Genomic DNA, 15,873 nt, shown 5'->3' on the forward strand with positions numbered 1-15,873 from the left:
TTTGGGTAAACTATAAGTAATGTGTCTATGCATGCATATGTTTTTTGGATTGATGTTCTCGAATATATATCTAGGAATAGAATTTCCAGGTCATATGGTAACTCTACATGTAAGCCGCTGAGAAACTGCCAGACTGTTTTCCAGAGGCTGAACCACTTGCCCACCAGCAATAGATGAGGGCTCAAATTTCTGCACATACATGCCAACACTTTTAATTGCTAGCTTTTCATTGTGAATGTGAAGTGATGTTGCGAATCTTTTCACTCACTCATTGGCCATGTCAGGAGCTGTGCCCTAAGGTCAGCAAGTTAGCTGTTTGCTGGACTGTTTCCACATTGCAATCTCTGTGCCAAGTTAAATAAAGATAAGCCTAGTAAATGGGGCTTGTCCAGGATGCTTCCAGGCATGTTAAAGAAAGACATTTCTTGGGAATGGGGCATTCTAATGAGCTCTAAATCTGTTCTCTCTACAGTGGCTTCCAGCTTGCTAGTTCTCAAAGCAACCATAAATTGCAGTCTTGTTGTGAAACTACTGTAAATCTGGAGGGGTTGGTGAGGATGGGGCAGAATTAAAAAGTCGTTAATTTTATTGAGAGTCAGTCCTCAGTTAAAAAAAAAATCACTCAGATGGCTTCAAATCTTTGGTTAATTCTCATGGTTCTCAAAAAATTGATATTGAAATGTTGGTACCAATATTCTCTTTCTCTCTTAAAGAAGAATAGAGTTTCAGAGGTGTTTCTTCTGCATTCTGGATATTTATGACTCTTTGGATCTTACTAGGGCCACCAAGGAGTGAATAGAACACGTTTAGAGGACTAGGCCCTAATTCTTTTTATCAAGGGCAAAATTCCAAAAAGACGTCTAAAGGCAATTTCCATTTATAAGGCTGTTGTCCTGTGTCATCCCAGGCAAGAGTTGTCCTAGGTCATCAAATTAAACCATTGTGTATCCTGAAAAGGGAAGATAGCTTTCACACTAACTGACTAAATGTTACAGTTCTTCCCATCCAAAGACACGGTAGGACTCACTTGCTGACAGTCCTATTTGGGTGAAGCCATCTGCCAGTTTTGATCCATCAATGAGGATAAAAGAGCACGGTGTCATTTGTGAAGTTCACATTTTCAGGCTGAGCTGTTTCAAGTCTCTTTTTCTTTCTACTATGGTCTCTGACAGTGTGACTTCCCAGGGAGTGATGATGGTCCAAAGACTCCCATTTACACTATGGTGGCTATTTAGCATGACAAAAAAAGACCTTCCTGTTTTCAGTCACTGAGACACTGAGACTTTGCCATTGTGATCCTATTTATTCTCTTCTCCATTTAATGGTACAATGGTATCGAATATTTCCTTAGAAGAGAATTAAACAGTTTTATTGCTATCATCTTTTTTGTGAGTAATTCCTAATCTAAGATTTGTAGGCACAAAAATAATACATCTTAAGGTTAGTAATTAGAGCATTGGCTTTATCTATCACGTTTTAAATGTGTCTCTAAATTGCACTTGGCAAACATGCACATAGTTCCTTGCGCTTAGATAAAACCCCAAACTCCAAGCTCACTGCCATCTAGTTAATGCCGGACTCATAGAGACCCCCTGTGGGTTACCAAGACTGTAAATGTTTACGAGAGTAGAAAGCCTGGGTTTCCCCCCCATGGAGTTGCTGGTGGCTTTGAACTGCCAACCATGTGTATTGCAGCTCATTGCTTAACGATTACATCACCAGAATTCTTACATAAACAGGTTAATATTTTAGGAAGAGAATCACATTCACTATAATGAAAGAACCTTATAAAGGAAGAATTATATGAGTCCTTCAATGTTCTCTGCTGATATAAATTATAAGCACCTAAACCCTAACATTTAAAAGTGTATTTAATACTAGAGTAAACTCGCAATGTAAATATCCTTCAATGAGATCCTTTGTCCCTATTAAATATTTCAAGGGCTGAAAATGACCTCTGAGAAATGTCTCCCAAATTTTTCTGAATCAACTGTCAAAGTCATAGTTGATGCAAATATTTTTTGAGGAAAAGCTATAAATTTTTACTGAGAAAAAGATGTCTTTAAAAAAAGTAAACTAATTTAACCCTAAAGCATAAGAATAGCAGTCAGCAGAAGAGAAAATGAGTCATTTCTAAAGTTACACTAAAAGTTTAACACAGAAAACAATGTCAGCCTCTGTCTGTCAGTTAATGCTCAGTCGTGGCATGTGTGTGGTGTGCGTGCACTCATGTACTCATCAATCTGCAAAGCAAATTTCTTAAAATTTGTAAACTAGTCTTTAGAAATTATACTGAAAATATATGTGGCTATAAAACCCCTAACCAATTTTATGCAGAGTATGTAAAATCTGCTGACTTTATAGACAGAAGCATATGTTTTAAACAAAACAGTGTATGAATTTATAACAACATTTAAATATATGAGGAAAGGATGTGAGGCCAAACCGATTCTTCTTATGATTTGTGTGTTTGGGTCTATTATATTAAGACTTTGAAATTTCTGTCCACACAGATCAGTCCTGAAAATGAACTCCATTGATTGCCAAACACACCTGGAGCAATAGTAGGTAAAGGTCCATCAGATGCAGCCACGGCAAACCACTCCAGAAGAAATCCTTTCCCAGTGACTGAAGAGTCTGAGGAAAACTGAAATGTCAGAGAATTTCTAGAGGACACAAAGGACGCAGTCTGGGTACCGCAGAAAATTCCAATTTGGCGGGAAAGAATGCCAAGTCCATCAAAAATCTGCATTTAAAACAAGAGAATAGAGCACTGTGTTTAGACAAGTCCCTTTTCTTCATAATAAAAAGAAAAGCACAATAATAATTTTAAGGGAAAAAATACATTATTGAAATGTAAATTTTCAAAGAGCCACGAAAGATGTACTTATGAAACATTTCATGTTTTTCAGAAGCATTATCCTCTTGGCTCGAACCTATGAGCTGAAATAGATGAATACAGTAAAAATGGTGGCAGAAAAGTCCATGAAGGAACCTTGGCAGGCTCACAGCAGGCAATGAAGACATGGCAGAGTAAAGAAAAATGGCCAGGTCCCCTCAACACATTCATATCTCCACAGAAGTAAAGAAGTGATGGGTGTAGGTGGGGTTTTATTAAGTGCAACGTAGCTGAGAGAAATTGCTGAAAGTCAAATGAAAGTCGAGCATGATAGTGGGCTAAGAGGAAATTTAAAAGAAATAGAGGAAAGAACTAGGAGGAAAGGACATTTATAGAAGTATAAATACAGGCATGTACATATGTAAATATGCATAATGATAGGGACATAGATCTATATACATATATTCATAGGTTAAGTATTAAGGTAGCAGACAAACATTTGGCCTCTACTCAAATACACCCTCGATGCAAGAACACTTTGTTCTAATAACCTGGCATTCTGTGATGGTCACCTTCCCGGCTCAATTATTGAAGACTAAATGCGTGTATAAGCTAATGTGGTGAAAAAAGATGATGGTGCCCGGCAATTACAAGATATAGACACATACAAAAAAGATATAGCATCTGGGGTCTTAAAGACTTGAAATTAAACAAGTGGCCATCTAGCAAGGAAGCAACAAAGCCCACAAGGAAGAAGCACATCAGCCTGTGTGATCACGAGGTGTGGACAGGATCAGGTATCAGACAGCACAAACCCAAAGCAAACAATCACATCGATGGGAATGAGGGGGTTTGGAGTGGAGATCCAAAACCCATCTGTAAAGAATTGCACGTCTCCTCACAGAAGAGTCACAAAGAAGAGATGAGCCACCCAGGGTGTAGTGTAGCACCGACAAAACAAACAACATTCCTCTAGTTCTTTATTGCTTCCTCCCCCACCCCCACTACCATGACCCAAGGTCTACCTTACAGAGTAGAACTGCCGCTGTGGGTTTCCAGGAGTGTAAATCTTTCTGAGAGTAGAAACGCTCATCACAGAAGAGAGAAGAGTAAATATAATCCCAGAATTAGCTGTGCTTACACAAACTGGAATGGGTAATCATGATCGGGCCAAACCATTCCATAAGATATGTCAACACTGAGATAGACATTTGCTTAGCTTTACTTTGGCCAACAGCAGTTTACAATACTTAGACGGGCATTTACTTGGATTTACTTTTGCCACAATTTACATATCACAATGTACCTTTAATTTGTCATAATAGCAGTTGCTTGATGCTTCAATGTTCATCTCTAAGATTCGACCATGGATAACTTGAGAGGCGTTGACATTTACTATCCACTGATAATTGGAGTTATGGGGGTAATTACTTGGCCATAAAGGAGAGGCAATTTTCCCATGAGTTCCCACGATGTTGTCATTGCCAAATACTAGGAGGGAAAGCAGAGTAGGAAATCAGACCTACTTCAACAACTCTTTGATCGCATGTAGGAACCAAAAGGCCAGGGTTGAGGAAAAGGATGGACTTTTAATTGACTGTGATTTCTTTCCTGGATAGTGAAAGAAATACTGCTTCCCTTTTGGCTTCGGTGCTATCTATTAGTGCCTCGGAGAAGAGTGATTTTGTGAATGGAATTCTATGTCCTTAGAAGCTTGCAAGGGGTGAGAAGAGGCAGGACCTTTCCATGTAGAGCAAGCTCTAAACCTTCAGGGAACCTGGGGCCATTAGAAGGGATGGATTACCAAACCTTCAGGGAACCTGGGGCCATTAAAAGGGATGGATTACCCCTTTCGTTCCTTGGCTTGGGTTTACCTCTTATCTTGTGTTGCAAATGAAATATATATTTAAAAATATTATAAGAAAAATCAATAGCTTAACATCAATTATCAAGTAACTGATTTTAGAAAAGTTGAGAAAAAATTAACATAATTAGCATTTTATGCTATTGGAATACTTTATTAAGAATTGTAGATCTGTAAGTCAATCTGGAAATTACCCTGAATGTCTTTAGTTTGAAGAAAAAAATAGTTAAATCTGTCGAAATGAGACCAATTTGGTCCAGAGATACCAAAACCAACACTAAAATATACTAGTGGCCTGCATAGCGAAACAGCACGAACAAAAATGATTCAACAGAGGTTAAAAAAAGGACTTAAAAATATTAGACTCCACTGACTGCCTCACTCACTCTCTCTCTCTCTCTCTCTCTCTCTCTCTCTCTCTCTCACTCACTCACTCACTCACTCACTCTCTCACTCACTCAGAAAAAAAAATTAGACCCATAAGCACATGCTTTTCCTTGCTCTTAATGAGCCATTCACATATCATTTAATTTTCCTGATGCATTTAATAATAAAGTCATTCTAGACAGATAATACCAATTGGGGGGAAAAAAGGTTTAAAGTAAAGCTAGCTCATGCTAAGTGCACTACTGAGGGTGGTTTTGCCTTGTTTCGTTTGTTTGGTTGGTTTGAATCAATTCTCATCTGTAGGACACAATCTAGAGGGTATCACTAAAAGAGAAGCAACTCACCATGAGTAAATGTGGCCTGGAAGCCTCTTCCACTGCCCGAGCCATCTGAGACAAATCGGACCCATAGGTTCTCGCCCACAATGGATGAGTAATTGAGAGGCAGGACGTGGCCACAGTACCGTCCCACCAAGAGGCCTGTGGCATTGGCTTCCCGCATCTCCACAAAATCTCTGCTACAGTCCTGAGAGTCCTCCAATTGGAAAGTTCTGAATGGGAAGAAAATACACAAAAATCTTAGGGAAATTAATATTATAAGTTTCAGGATAATTCGGAATCACTGGCAGGTAGGTATATATGTTCCCTTAAGAAACAACAAAACTGTAACATGGATCACAATGTCTTTAGCTATCTCAAAAGATTTCTGTCACTTCCACGTTGCATGCCTATTCAAGAAGCAAAAAGACAATGCATGGGTACAAGGCAAAAATTGGATAAGACTATAGAAAACATTATTTTTCTGATTTTTCCACCTCGGTGTTGTTTATTAGCCTTATTTCCAAACTGATATCTTTTCTTTGGCCCTTGTTGTTATCACTAGTGCTACTTTCGCTGTGTTGGGGAGTCTTGATATACTTCACTGTAACATTTTTGAAAGAAAAGTAAACACAGGGAAAATGCTGCCGCACTCAAGAGATACAGGATACATAAGATTGGATGCGGTGGCCTAAAGTCAAAGCATACACTGTTACCTGATAAGCTTTTTTTTTTAATGAGGGGCGCATACAACTCTTATCACAATCCATACGTCTATCAATTGTGTACGGCACATCTGTACATTCATTGCCCTCATCATTCTCAAAACATCCGCTCACCACCCAAGCCCCTAGCCTCAGCTCCTCATTTTTACCCTTCCTCCCCGCCCCCCCCATGAACCCTTGATAATTTACAAAATATTATTTTGTCATATCTTGCACTTTCCGACGTCTTCCTTCACCCACTTTCCTGTTGTCCATCCCCCAGGGAGGAGGTCACATGTAGATCCTAGTAATCTGTTCCCCCTTTCCAACTCACCCTCCCTCTACCCTCCAATTATCACCACTCACACCATGATCCTGAAGAGATCATCCATCCCGGATTCCCTGTGTTTCCAGTTCCTATCTGTACCAGTGTACATCCTCTGGTCTAGCCAGACTTGCAAGGTAGAATTGGGATCATGATAGTGGCAGGGAGGTGGGAAGCATCCAAGAACTAGAGGAAAGTTGTATGTTTCATCAAAACAGAACAATTATTTTAAATTAATATAAAAATCCGGAGGCCGTGTTATCACAAGCAACCAGTGGAAGCAATTGGCCCAGTAATAGCTTGATTGGAAGATTTCCTGAGAAAAATGTAAGCAGGAACAGGGTTTAAGGAAAAGAGACGGCAAGCTGAGAATGAAGCCTGGCAACAACACAGATGTGAAAAGGGGCACAGCATTATTAGAAACTTGAGAGATATTTAGTTTCTTGGCAACACTGTGCACCTCTAAGAAACCATTAAGAGTTGTAAGTGAACAATATGATGGGCTAATTTTAAGGGCTCAAATGGGGCAAATGGACCTCACATGAAACGCAACAGCACATGTAGTTAATTTTGTGGTCCAGCAACTTTGAATTAGTCCTATGTACAACAGAAGAAGATAACAAACAATATACAAACAGCAATCGGGTTTCTCTATATCAGCAGACAAAAAGTTAGAAAACGTAGATTAGTCCATATTCACTCAATGAATCTTTGTTGGTGCTTTTCAATACTGTCAGAAATTCTTTAAGATGAGGACACACACACAAATAGATAATATCCCTCCCTTCAGAGATTTTACATTCTAGAGCAAGAGTGGGGACTATCTGGCCCATGGGACGTGTAAAGCACACAAAATCATCAAGACCAGCTAATATCACCCACTTCACCAAAGAGAAGCTGTTCCAGCCATCACAGTGTGGTGGGGTGGGTGGGGGGTGGAGGAATTGATTTAATACTTGATCAATATGGCCCACAAATGATGTTGTAAGCATCCAAATGGTTCTGGCAGAAAAAAGTTCCCCACCCCTGTTCTAGAAGAGAAATAGACAATAAGCAAATAAATAGACATCAATAGTCAGGTAAGGCAAAAGGAAAGCAGAGAGGAATTGATGTGTTCAAGGGGTTACATTTATTGTTAGCTGTCAGTGAGTCCGTTTCCACTCACAAGGACCCGGTGCACACCAGAATCTAACTCTGTCCCCTCTCACAATTGTTCCAATGCTTGAAACTATTGTTACAGCCGCTTTATCAGGTCATCTTGAGAGTCTTCCTCTTCCTCGCTCTCCCCTTACTTCATCGAACATGATGTCCTTCTCCAGGGAGAACATGTCCAAAGTATGTGACGGAAAGCCTGCATATCTTTGCCTCGAAGGAGATGTCCGACTGCACTTCTTCCAAGACAGATTTGTTTGTCCTTTGGGCAGTCCCCGACCCATTAATATGCTACACTGGCACCTCAATTCAAAGTCATCCACTCTTCCTCAGTCTCATCAAAGTTCCAGCCTTCACATGCCTATCAGGCAACAGATAATATAAAAATCACATCCTGCCTTTTGAAAAATGTAAAGAGGTCTTGTGCATCATTTACCTAATGCATCATTTGACCTCTTGACTGCTGTTTCTATGAACATTGATTGTGGACCTAAGCAAGATACAATTCTTGACAACTTCAACCTTTCCTCCATTCATCAGGATTTTACCTTTTTGTCCAATGATGAGGATTTTGGTTTTCTTTATATTGAGTTGCATCAATTATTGTGTGGGATTATCTATTTTTAGCCAAGTTCTATCTGACATGACATCCTCCTTAAATCCAGCCTAAACCTCGGGTAGCTCCCTATTATGTACTGCTGCAACCGTTCCATTGTTGATCTTCAGCAAAATGTTACTTGACAGTGGTCTATAATTAATTTGCGCATTCTGGTAGGAATGCTCCTTTCTTTGGAATTAGTACAAATATGGATCTCTACCAGTCAATTAGCCAAGTAGCTGTCTTCCCAAGTTCTGGCAAAGATGAATGAGTACTTCATCAGCTTGTTGAAACATTGCCATTGGAATTCCATCAATTCCTGGACCCTTGTTTTGGGCAAATGGCTTCAATGGAGCTTTAAGTTCTTCCTTCAGTGTTATAAGTTCTTGCTTAAATCCTACCTCTGAAATGGTGGGGCATCCATTAGGTTCTTTTGGGGTACAGGGATTGTGTACCAGACCATCTTCTTCTGACGCTTCTTGTATCATTCCATATTTTGTCCATTGAATCTCTCAGTATTGCAATTCGAGGCATGAATGTTTTTTCTTCACTTCTTTCCATTGAAGATATACTGAGGATGTCCTACCCTTTAGGTTTTCTAACTCTTGAGGTCTTTGTACCTTTCATTATAATAGTTGATTCTGTCTTCTTTAGCTGCCCTTGGAATTTTTCTATACAGCTCTCTGCCGTCATCATTTCCTCTATTTGCTTGAGCTCCTCTATGATGTATCACAAGCGTCAGAGTCTCTTCTGACATTAATTTCTTCATCACTAGCTTTTGTTGGTGGTGCAAAAATATAAATAATAGTTTTATCCACTAGATTTCCTTGAAGGCGGATAGATATATTTCTATCATATTATACTTCAGGATTGATTTCTGAATGTTCTTTTTGACCATGAAAGCAAGGCCAGCATGGCATTGACTGTGTCATTCCCAGCACAGTAAATCCAAGCATGATTTTCTGAAGAAAGGCAGTTCATACCAGTGCATTTCAGCTCACTAATGCCTAAGATATGTATGTTTTCCACTTCGTTTTGGATGACTTCCGATGTTTCCAGATTTACACTATGCACATTCCACGTTCTGATCATTACCAGACTTTGCAGTCACTTCTCCTTCTTCTCCTTACCTTGAGTAGTGCCCCCTTGACCAGGGAAGACCCCCAAGGCTCTGCTATTACAGGCCTTTCCCCACTCCTGTCACCATGGTTGACTCCACTCAGAAAGCAGCTCAGTCACATTCCAAGTATCCTCAAACCCGAGGGCCCATCCATTGGCACTATCTCTGCTAATGCTCTGCTTTCACTCATTGGGCCTTCAGTATCTGCTAATATTCTGAAGCTATGCATAAGGCTTTTAGCAGCTACTTCCTCCAACATGGACAGCCAATTCCTTCTTCCATGTCTATTCTTAGTCTGGAAGCTCCGCTGAGTGACCCTGCTGTCATTTGAAAAGCCAGTGACATTGCTTCCAGCAACACAGCCACACATCAGCCACTGCAGTATAACTGACAGGTAAGTGGTGGTTCAAATGGTAGTACTGTTATATGAATATATGAACTATGCTCTGGATTGACAGAACAAGCAAATCCACCTTAGAATAATTGCCATCAGAATCCTTCTTAGAATTGAAGGCAGTGGGACATCTGCTCAGGTACACCACACACAAGTCATCAGGAAAGACCCATTTCGTGAAAGAAAATCATATTTAGTAAAGTGGAGGGTCAGCCAGGACAAGAGAAGTACTCCGTCAGATGATGGGCACAAGAGCCACAACAATGAACACACGGTAACGAAGGTGAAGTGAAGCAAGGGAAGGTTTGGATCTTGGTATAGAAAGTGGCACCATGACTCATAATTGACTGGACAGTCGCTAACAGGGACAAGGACACTAAGATGACAGATGGAATCAGATGCCAAGCCAAACAAACCCACTTCTGTGAAGCAGATTCTCACTCACAGTGACACTCCACGTCACAGTACATCTGCTCCATACGGGTTTCAAGACTGAAATTCTTTCTGGAAACACACTGCCGCCCCTTTCTCCTAAGGACTCTGGAACTACAGATCTGTAATTGAGCTTCCTTCCCTGTTATCACTTTATCACCAAAAAACAAACTCACTGCCATCAAGTTGATGCTGACTCATAGCGACCCAATAGGACATGGTAGAATTGCCCCTGCAAGTTTCCAAGACTGTAACCGTTTATTACAAGACTTTAACAGTTAACTGGAGCAGAAAGCCTCATCTTTCTCCACAGGAGCGGTTGGTGGTTTTGAACTCCGGACCCTGTGGATCATAGTCGAAAGTGTAACCACTGTGTCATCGGGGTTCCTTAAAATAGGTGAAAGGAATGCTGTTTTAGATCGGGTGGTAAAAATACATCAATTAAAGGAGCCCGGGTGGTGTGAATGGTTAAGTGCTAGGCTGCTAACCAAAAGATTGGCAGTTTGAAAGCACACAGTGTTTCCTCAAACAAGACATCCGGCAATCGGCTTCAGTAAAGTGTACAGCCAAGACAATTCAATGGGGAAGTTTGTTCTGCTACGTGGCGTCATTGGGAGTTGGCATTCACTCGGGGCCGCCTAACCCAGCAGCAACACCAGTCAACAAATTGACTGGATGACACTGGTTTCTAATCTCATTAACCATTACTTTCATCTGCCTCTCAGGAAACAGAGAGAGACAGGATGATCTTCCTTGGCAGGTGAATTAAATTAAATCACCTTTTAACCATTCTACGCAGAGTGTGGTCGCAAACCAGCGGCATCTGCACCTCCTGGGAACTTGTTTAAAGTGCAGACTCATGCCGCCTTCACCCAACTGAATCAGAAGATGAAATTTAACAAGCTAGCAGGTGATCAACATGTACATGAAAATGTAAGGACCAATAGTCCAGAAGATTACTAAATATAAGTCTATTCTGTTGTGAGTACCAGGCTTTTACAATCCAGTGCTAAATGATGGAGAGGCATTCTATGAGAAGGAGGATAGGAGGAATAAAATAAACCTTTTAAAAAGCTTTATTGCTGGGGGAGTGTCTTTGTTTTAGACAAGTAAATTTTATCAGTGAATTTGTCATCTTCGCAAAGACAGAGTATGATCTATTAGCGGAAATCTGGTACTTCCTCCTTGGTGGAGGTGGAAGACACCTCTCTCTCTCTGCTACTCCCTGGGAGACATTACAGAAGACAAGCCACATGGACACAACCAGACCTCAGAAGCTGGAGAAGCCAGAGAGAAACCCCTGCTAGTGCTGAGATGTTTCTGATGACACTGGATCCAAAGACTTCCTACCCACTGGCCTGTCTGTGACCTTCTGCATTTGGCATCATTGCATGCGTTTCTTTGATCATGGTGATTGATGGGTTACCAATTGAAAGGTTTCAACAAGCTGCAGAAGCACTGGAATCACTCACTCATCTATGACAGGAAATTTGGAAGACAGGTACTTGGCCAACTGACTGGAAGAGATCCATATGTGCACCCAATCCCAAAAAAAGGGTGAACCAACAGAATGTTCAAACTGTACAACAATCTCACTGATAGCACATGCAAGCAAAACTTTGCTGAAGATCATCCAACAATGGTTGCAGCAGTACATTCACTGGGAGCTGCCAGCAGTTCAGGCTGGATTCAGAAGAGGATGTGGCACAAGGGATATTAATGCTGATGGCAGATGGATGTAGGCTCGAAGTAGAGAACACCAGAAAGATGTTTAGTTGTGTTTCATTGACTCTGCAAAGACATTCAACTGTGTGAATCATAACAAATCATGGATAACCTTGAGATGAATGAAAATGCCACAAGTTAGAATTTGTACATGGATCATATTGTGCATATACATTTATGCATGGATCAAGAGGCAAGTGTGCAAACAGAACATCCTCTTACCATACCTAATCAGTATGCTGAGCAAATAATTTTTAAAGCTGGCTTATATGAAGAAGAGTGTGGCATCAGGATTGGAGGAAGGCTTATTAAAAACCTGGGATAAGCAGATGACACAACCTTGGTGGCTGAAAGTGAGGAGGACATTCAGTACTTGCTGATGAAGCTCAAGTGGCTACTCCGATAAAGACCAAAAATCTCACAACAGGACCAACAGGTAACATCATGATAAATAGAAAAAGGGTGGACGTTGTCAAAGATTTTGGCTTGCTTAACTCCACAATTAATGCTCCTGAAAGCAGGAGTCAAGAGATCAAAAGATGTGTCGCATTAGAACTCTGCAAAAGAACTCTGCTGCAAAAGAACTCTTGAGGGTACTGAAAATCAAGGAAGATACTTTGAGGAATAAGGTGTGTCTGACCTAAGCCATGGTATTTTCTATTGCCTCATATGCACGTGAAAGTTGGGCATTGAATAAGGAAGACTGTAGAAGCTTAGAGACATTAGATTTGGGATGCTGGCGAAGAATATTTAAAATGTCATGGGCTTAAGTAAAACCAGAGAACTCCGTAGAGGCAAAGGTGGACATACTGTCAGGTGAGAGTCATCCATGGAGAAAACATCATGCTGTGTAGGGTGCAAGGGCACCCCAAAAGAGGAAGGCCCTCAACAAGATGGATTGACACAATGGCTGCAACAATGGCCTCAGACACAGGAACGATTGTGAAGACAGCACAGGACAGGGCAGTGTGTTGTTTTGTTGTGCTATGGGTTGCAACCAGCTCAATGGTACCTAACAAGAACAACCGCAGCATGTGTGCAATGCTGGGGTTTCAGAAAAGAGGAGACCATTTGGGGCACAAAGTTTTCTGGTCCCTTCAAATCACTTCACATTGACCACAGGACCTCACCAGTAGGTAGAGGACTTCACCAGTAGGTAAAGCTGGTCCAAGTCCCCAATTTCATTGAACTCTCATCTGTAGCTGAGGCTATTTTTCTAATAAAATTCTCCTAGCATTAAAAAACAGAGAGAGAGAGAGAGAGAGATCTGGTAGCAAACCATGGAGCAGACAGAAATGATACGATTGCTGTTTCTCATTATGCCGTTTTGATTCTTGAACCATGACCAATCATTTTTTTAGTCACTCCGCAAGTATAAAATGCACTTTTGGTTCGTTCCTCTAAAGCTCTGGTTTATGAAAAAGTCCTTTTAATAAAGGAGTTTTTGCAACCCTACCACGTTGTCATAGAGTCAAGCATGACTTCCCAATTTTCTCTCCCCTACTCCATTTCACCGCAGTGTCCACAAGCCAGGCCTCTCGTTTTAGAACTTGATGTGATTCATATGTTTCTCATACGCTGCTCGCACACACGAAGGGAAGGTTTCCACACGCCCCATCTGGATGCACTTTCAAGCAAGGCAGAAATAAAGTTTACAACTTTCAGAAAAGACCTTCTCCTTCGTAGCCACACAAAGAGCAACTTTGGGACATCGTGAAAATATTTTTAAAACTAAAACTGAAGCAATGAACACAAAGTGCTTACAGTTAACTTCTTCGGGATGAGAAAGGCAATAGCGAATGCATTAACATTGTCCTTTAAAGTAATGAAAACCTTATAGAACATAGTTCTAGCTGACACGGATGGGGTAGCCATGAGTCAGAACTGCCTCATAGAAACTTTTTTGAAAATAGATTTCATGTCCGTTAAATAATAAAAAAGACAAAGCTAGCTTTTTGTGCTTGCTTTTCCCCAAGTTCTAAAAGGACAGCCAAGATCTAATGTTATTTAATTATATAAACTGCTACGGATGATGCTCCCAAAATGCAAAGGGTGAAAGAATGAACTTTTATTGGACATCTACTGGGCTCTCCTCATAGGTTATGCATTTCATATTTGACATCTTCTTTAATAAGCCCAATACCTACTGCCATCCAGTAGAGTTTAACTCATAGCAACCCAGAGCACAGAACAGAATTTCCCCTTTGGGATTCTGAGACTGTAAATTTGTACAGCCTCAACTTTCACCCTAGGAGGCGCTGGTGGTTCTCAAACTGCTGACCCTAGAGCTCAGCGGCTAACTGAAGTGTGCGGGTTTAAATCTGGCAGCAGCACGGAGGGAGAAAGCTGTGGCAGGCTGCTCTGTAAAGATGACAACCTTGGAAATCTTATGGGAGCCGTTCTATGTCCTATGAGTCAGACCTGCCTCAACAACAGTGAATGTAGGAAGGGAGTCTCGATGCTGCAGTGCATGAGGCTAATGTGATCCTACTGAAGAAGCTGGGACTTCAAATCCATGCAGAGGTATCCTGGAGGTAAAGCCTGAAATCGCTATGATTGAGAATTAAGTCTACTGCAACTAGGACAGTATAGCATTAGAACAAAGTAGGAGAAAAGTAAGTCCACATTGAATTAGATACTAAAAGATAAGATATATATTTGTACTTATTCCTATACAGAATTTTTTATTTTTAGTCAATAAAAATACAAAAAAAATCCTTTCTATGAGGCAGCCTCAACTTGCTTTGCCCTTCTGGCTAGAGGTGGGTCTTTATTTTAATACAATATCACTTGTATAGTGTTGCTTGATTTTGCTCTGTCTTGTTTTTGTGCATGTTATTATCTCCGCAGGTCTGTCTAAATAAGACAGGCTGGATGAACAATCTGGAGGAGAAAACAATGGGACCAACAGTTCTAGGGGGGCATGGGAGAGGAGGTAGTGGGGGGAAAGGTAGTAGTGTTAACAAACCCAGGGAAAAGGAAAAAACATGTGATCCAAATCAGTGGTGAGGAGGGTATAGGAGGCTTGGTAGGGCGTGATCAAGGGTAATGTAATTAAGAGGAATTACTGAAACCCAAATAAAGACTGAGCATGATAGTGGGACAAGAGGAATGTCAGTGGAAATAAAGGAAAAAGCTAGGAGGCAAAGGGCATTTATAGGGGGTTTAAATAAAGACATGTACATATGCAAATATATTTATATATGAGGATGGGGAAATCGATCTATGTGCATATATTTATAGTTTTAGTATTAAGGTAGTAGAAGGAGATTGGACCTCCACTCAATTACTCCTTCAATGCAAGAATACTTTCTTCTATTAAATTGGCATTCTATGATGCTCACCTTCACGACCCAACCGCTGAAGACAAAGTGGGTGAAGAAGCAAATGTGGTGAAGAAAGTTGATGGTTCCTGGCTATCAGAAGATATAGCGCCTGGGGTCTTAAAGGCTTGAAGACAAACAAGTGACTATCTAGCTCAGAAGCAACAAATCCCACATGGAAGAAGCACACCAGCCTGTGCAATCACGAGGTGCCGAAGAGCTCAGGTATCAGGCATTATCAGAACAAAAAATCTTATCATAGTGAATGAGGAGGGGAGTGCAGAATGGAGACCCAAAGCCCATTTGTAGGCTACTGGACATCCCCTTACAGAAGGGTCTCGGGGAGGAGATAAGTCAGTCAGGGTGCGATATAGCAATGATGAAACATACAACTTTCCTCTCGTTCCTAAATGCTTCCCCTGCCCCCCCACTATCATGATCCCAATTCTACCTTACAAATCTGGCTAGACCAGAGGATGTGCACTGATACAGATCGGCACTGGAAACACAGGGAATCCAGGGTGGATGATCCCTTCAGGACCAGTGGTGTGAGTGGCAATACTGGGAGGGTGGAGGGAGGGTGGGTTGGAAAGGGGGAACCGACTACAAGGCTCTACATATAACAAGGAAAGATATGACAAAATAAAAATTTATAAATTATCAAGGTTTCATGAGGGAGGGGGGAGCGAGGAT

The 15,873-nt window shown here is 41.0% G+C and overlaps 1 protein-coding gene across 1 annotated transcript in view; it reads right to left on the minus strand.

The window, feature by feature from the left end:
* The window catches only part of CUBN (cubilin), a 306,910-nt gene that overhangs the window by 113,386 nt on the left and 177,651 nt on the right, over positions 1-15,873 (minus strand). The window contains exons 37-39 of the mRNA XM_075552448.1: positions 5,435-5,640; positions 4,146-4,330; positions 2,554-2,746 (exon numbers count right to left, since the gene is read on the minus strand). Coding sequence (XP_075408563.1) covers positions 2,554-2,746; positions 4,146-4,330; positions 5,435-5,640 — 584 coding nt within the window. The remainder of the gene's footprint in view (positions 1-2,553; positions 2,747-4,145; positions 4,331-5,434; positions 5,641-15,873) is intronic.

This window comes from Tenrec ecaudatus, chromosome 6 (assembly GCF_050624435.1).
Source record: "Tenrec ecaudatus isolate mTenEca1 chromosome 6, mTenEca1.hap1, whole genome shotgun sequence".
In the NCBI taxonomy this organism is placed as follows: Eukaryota; Metazoa; Chordata; class Mammalia; order Afrosoricida; family Tenrecidae; genus Tenrec; species Tenrec ecaudatus.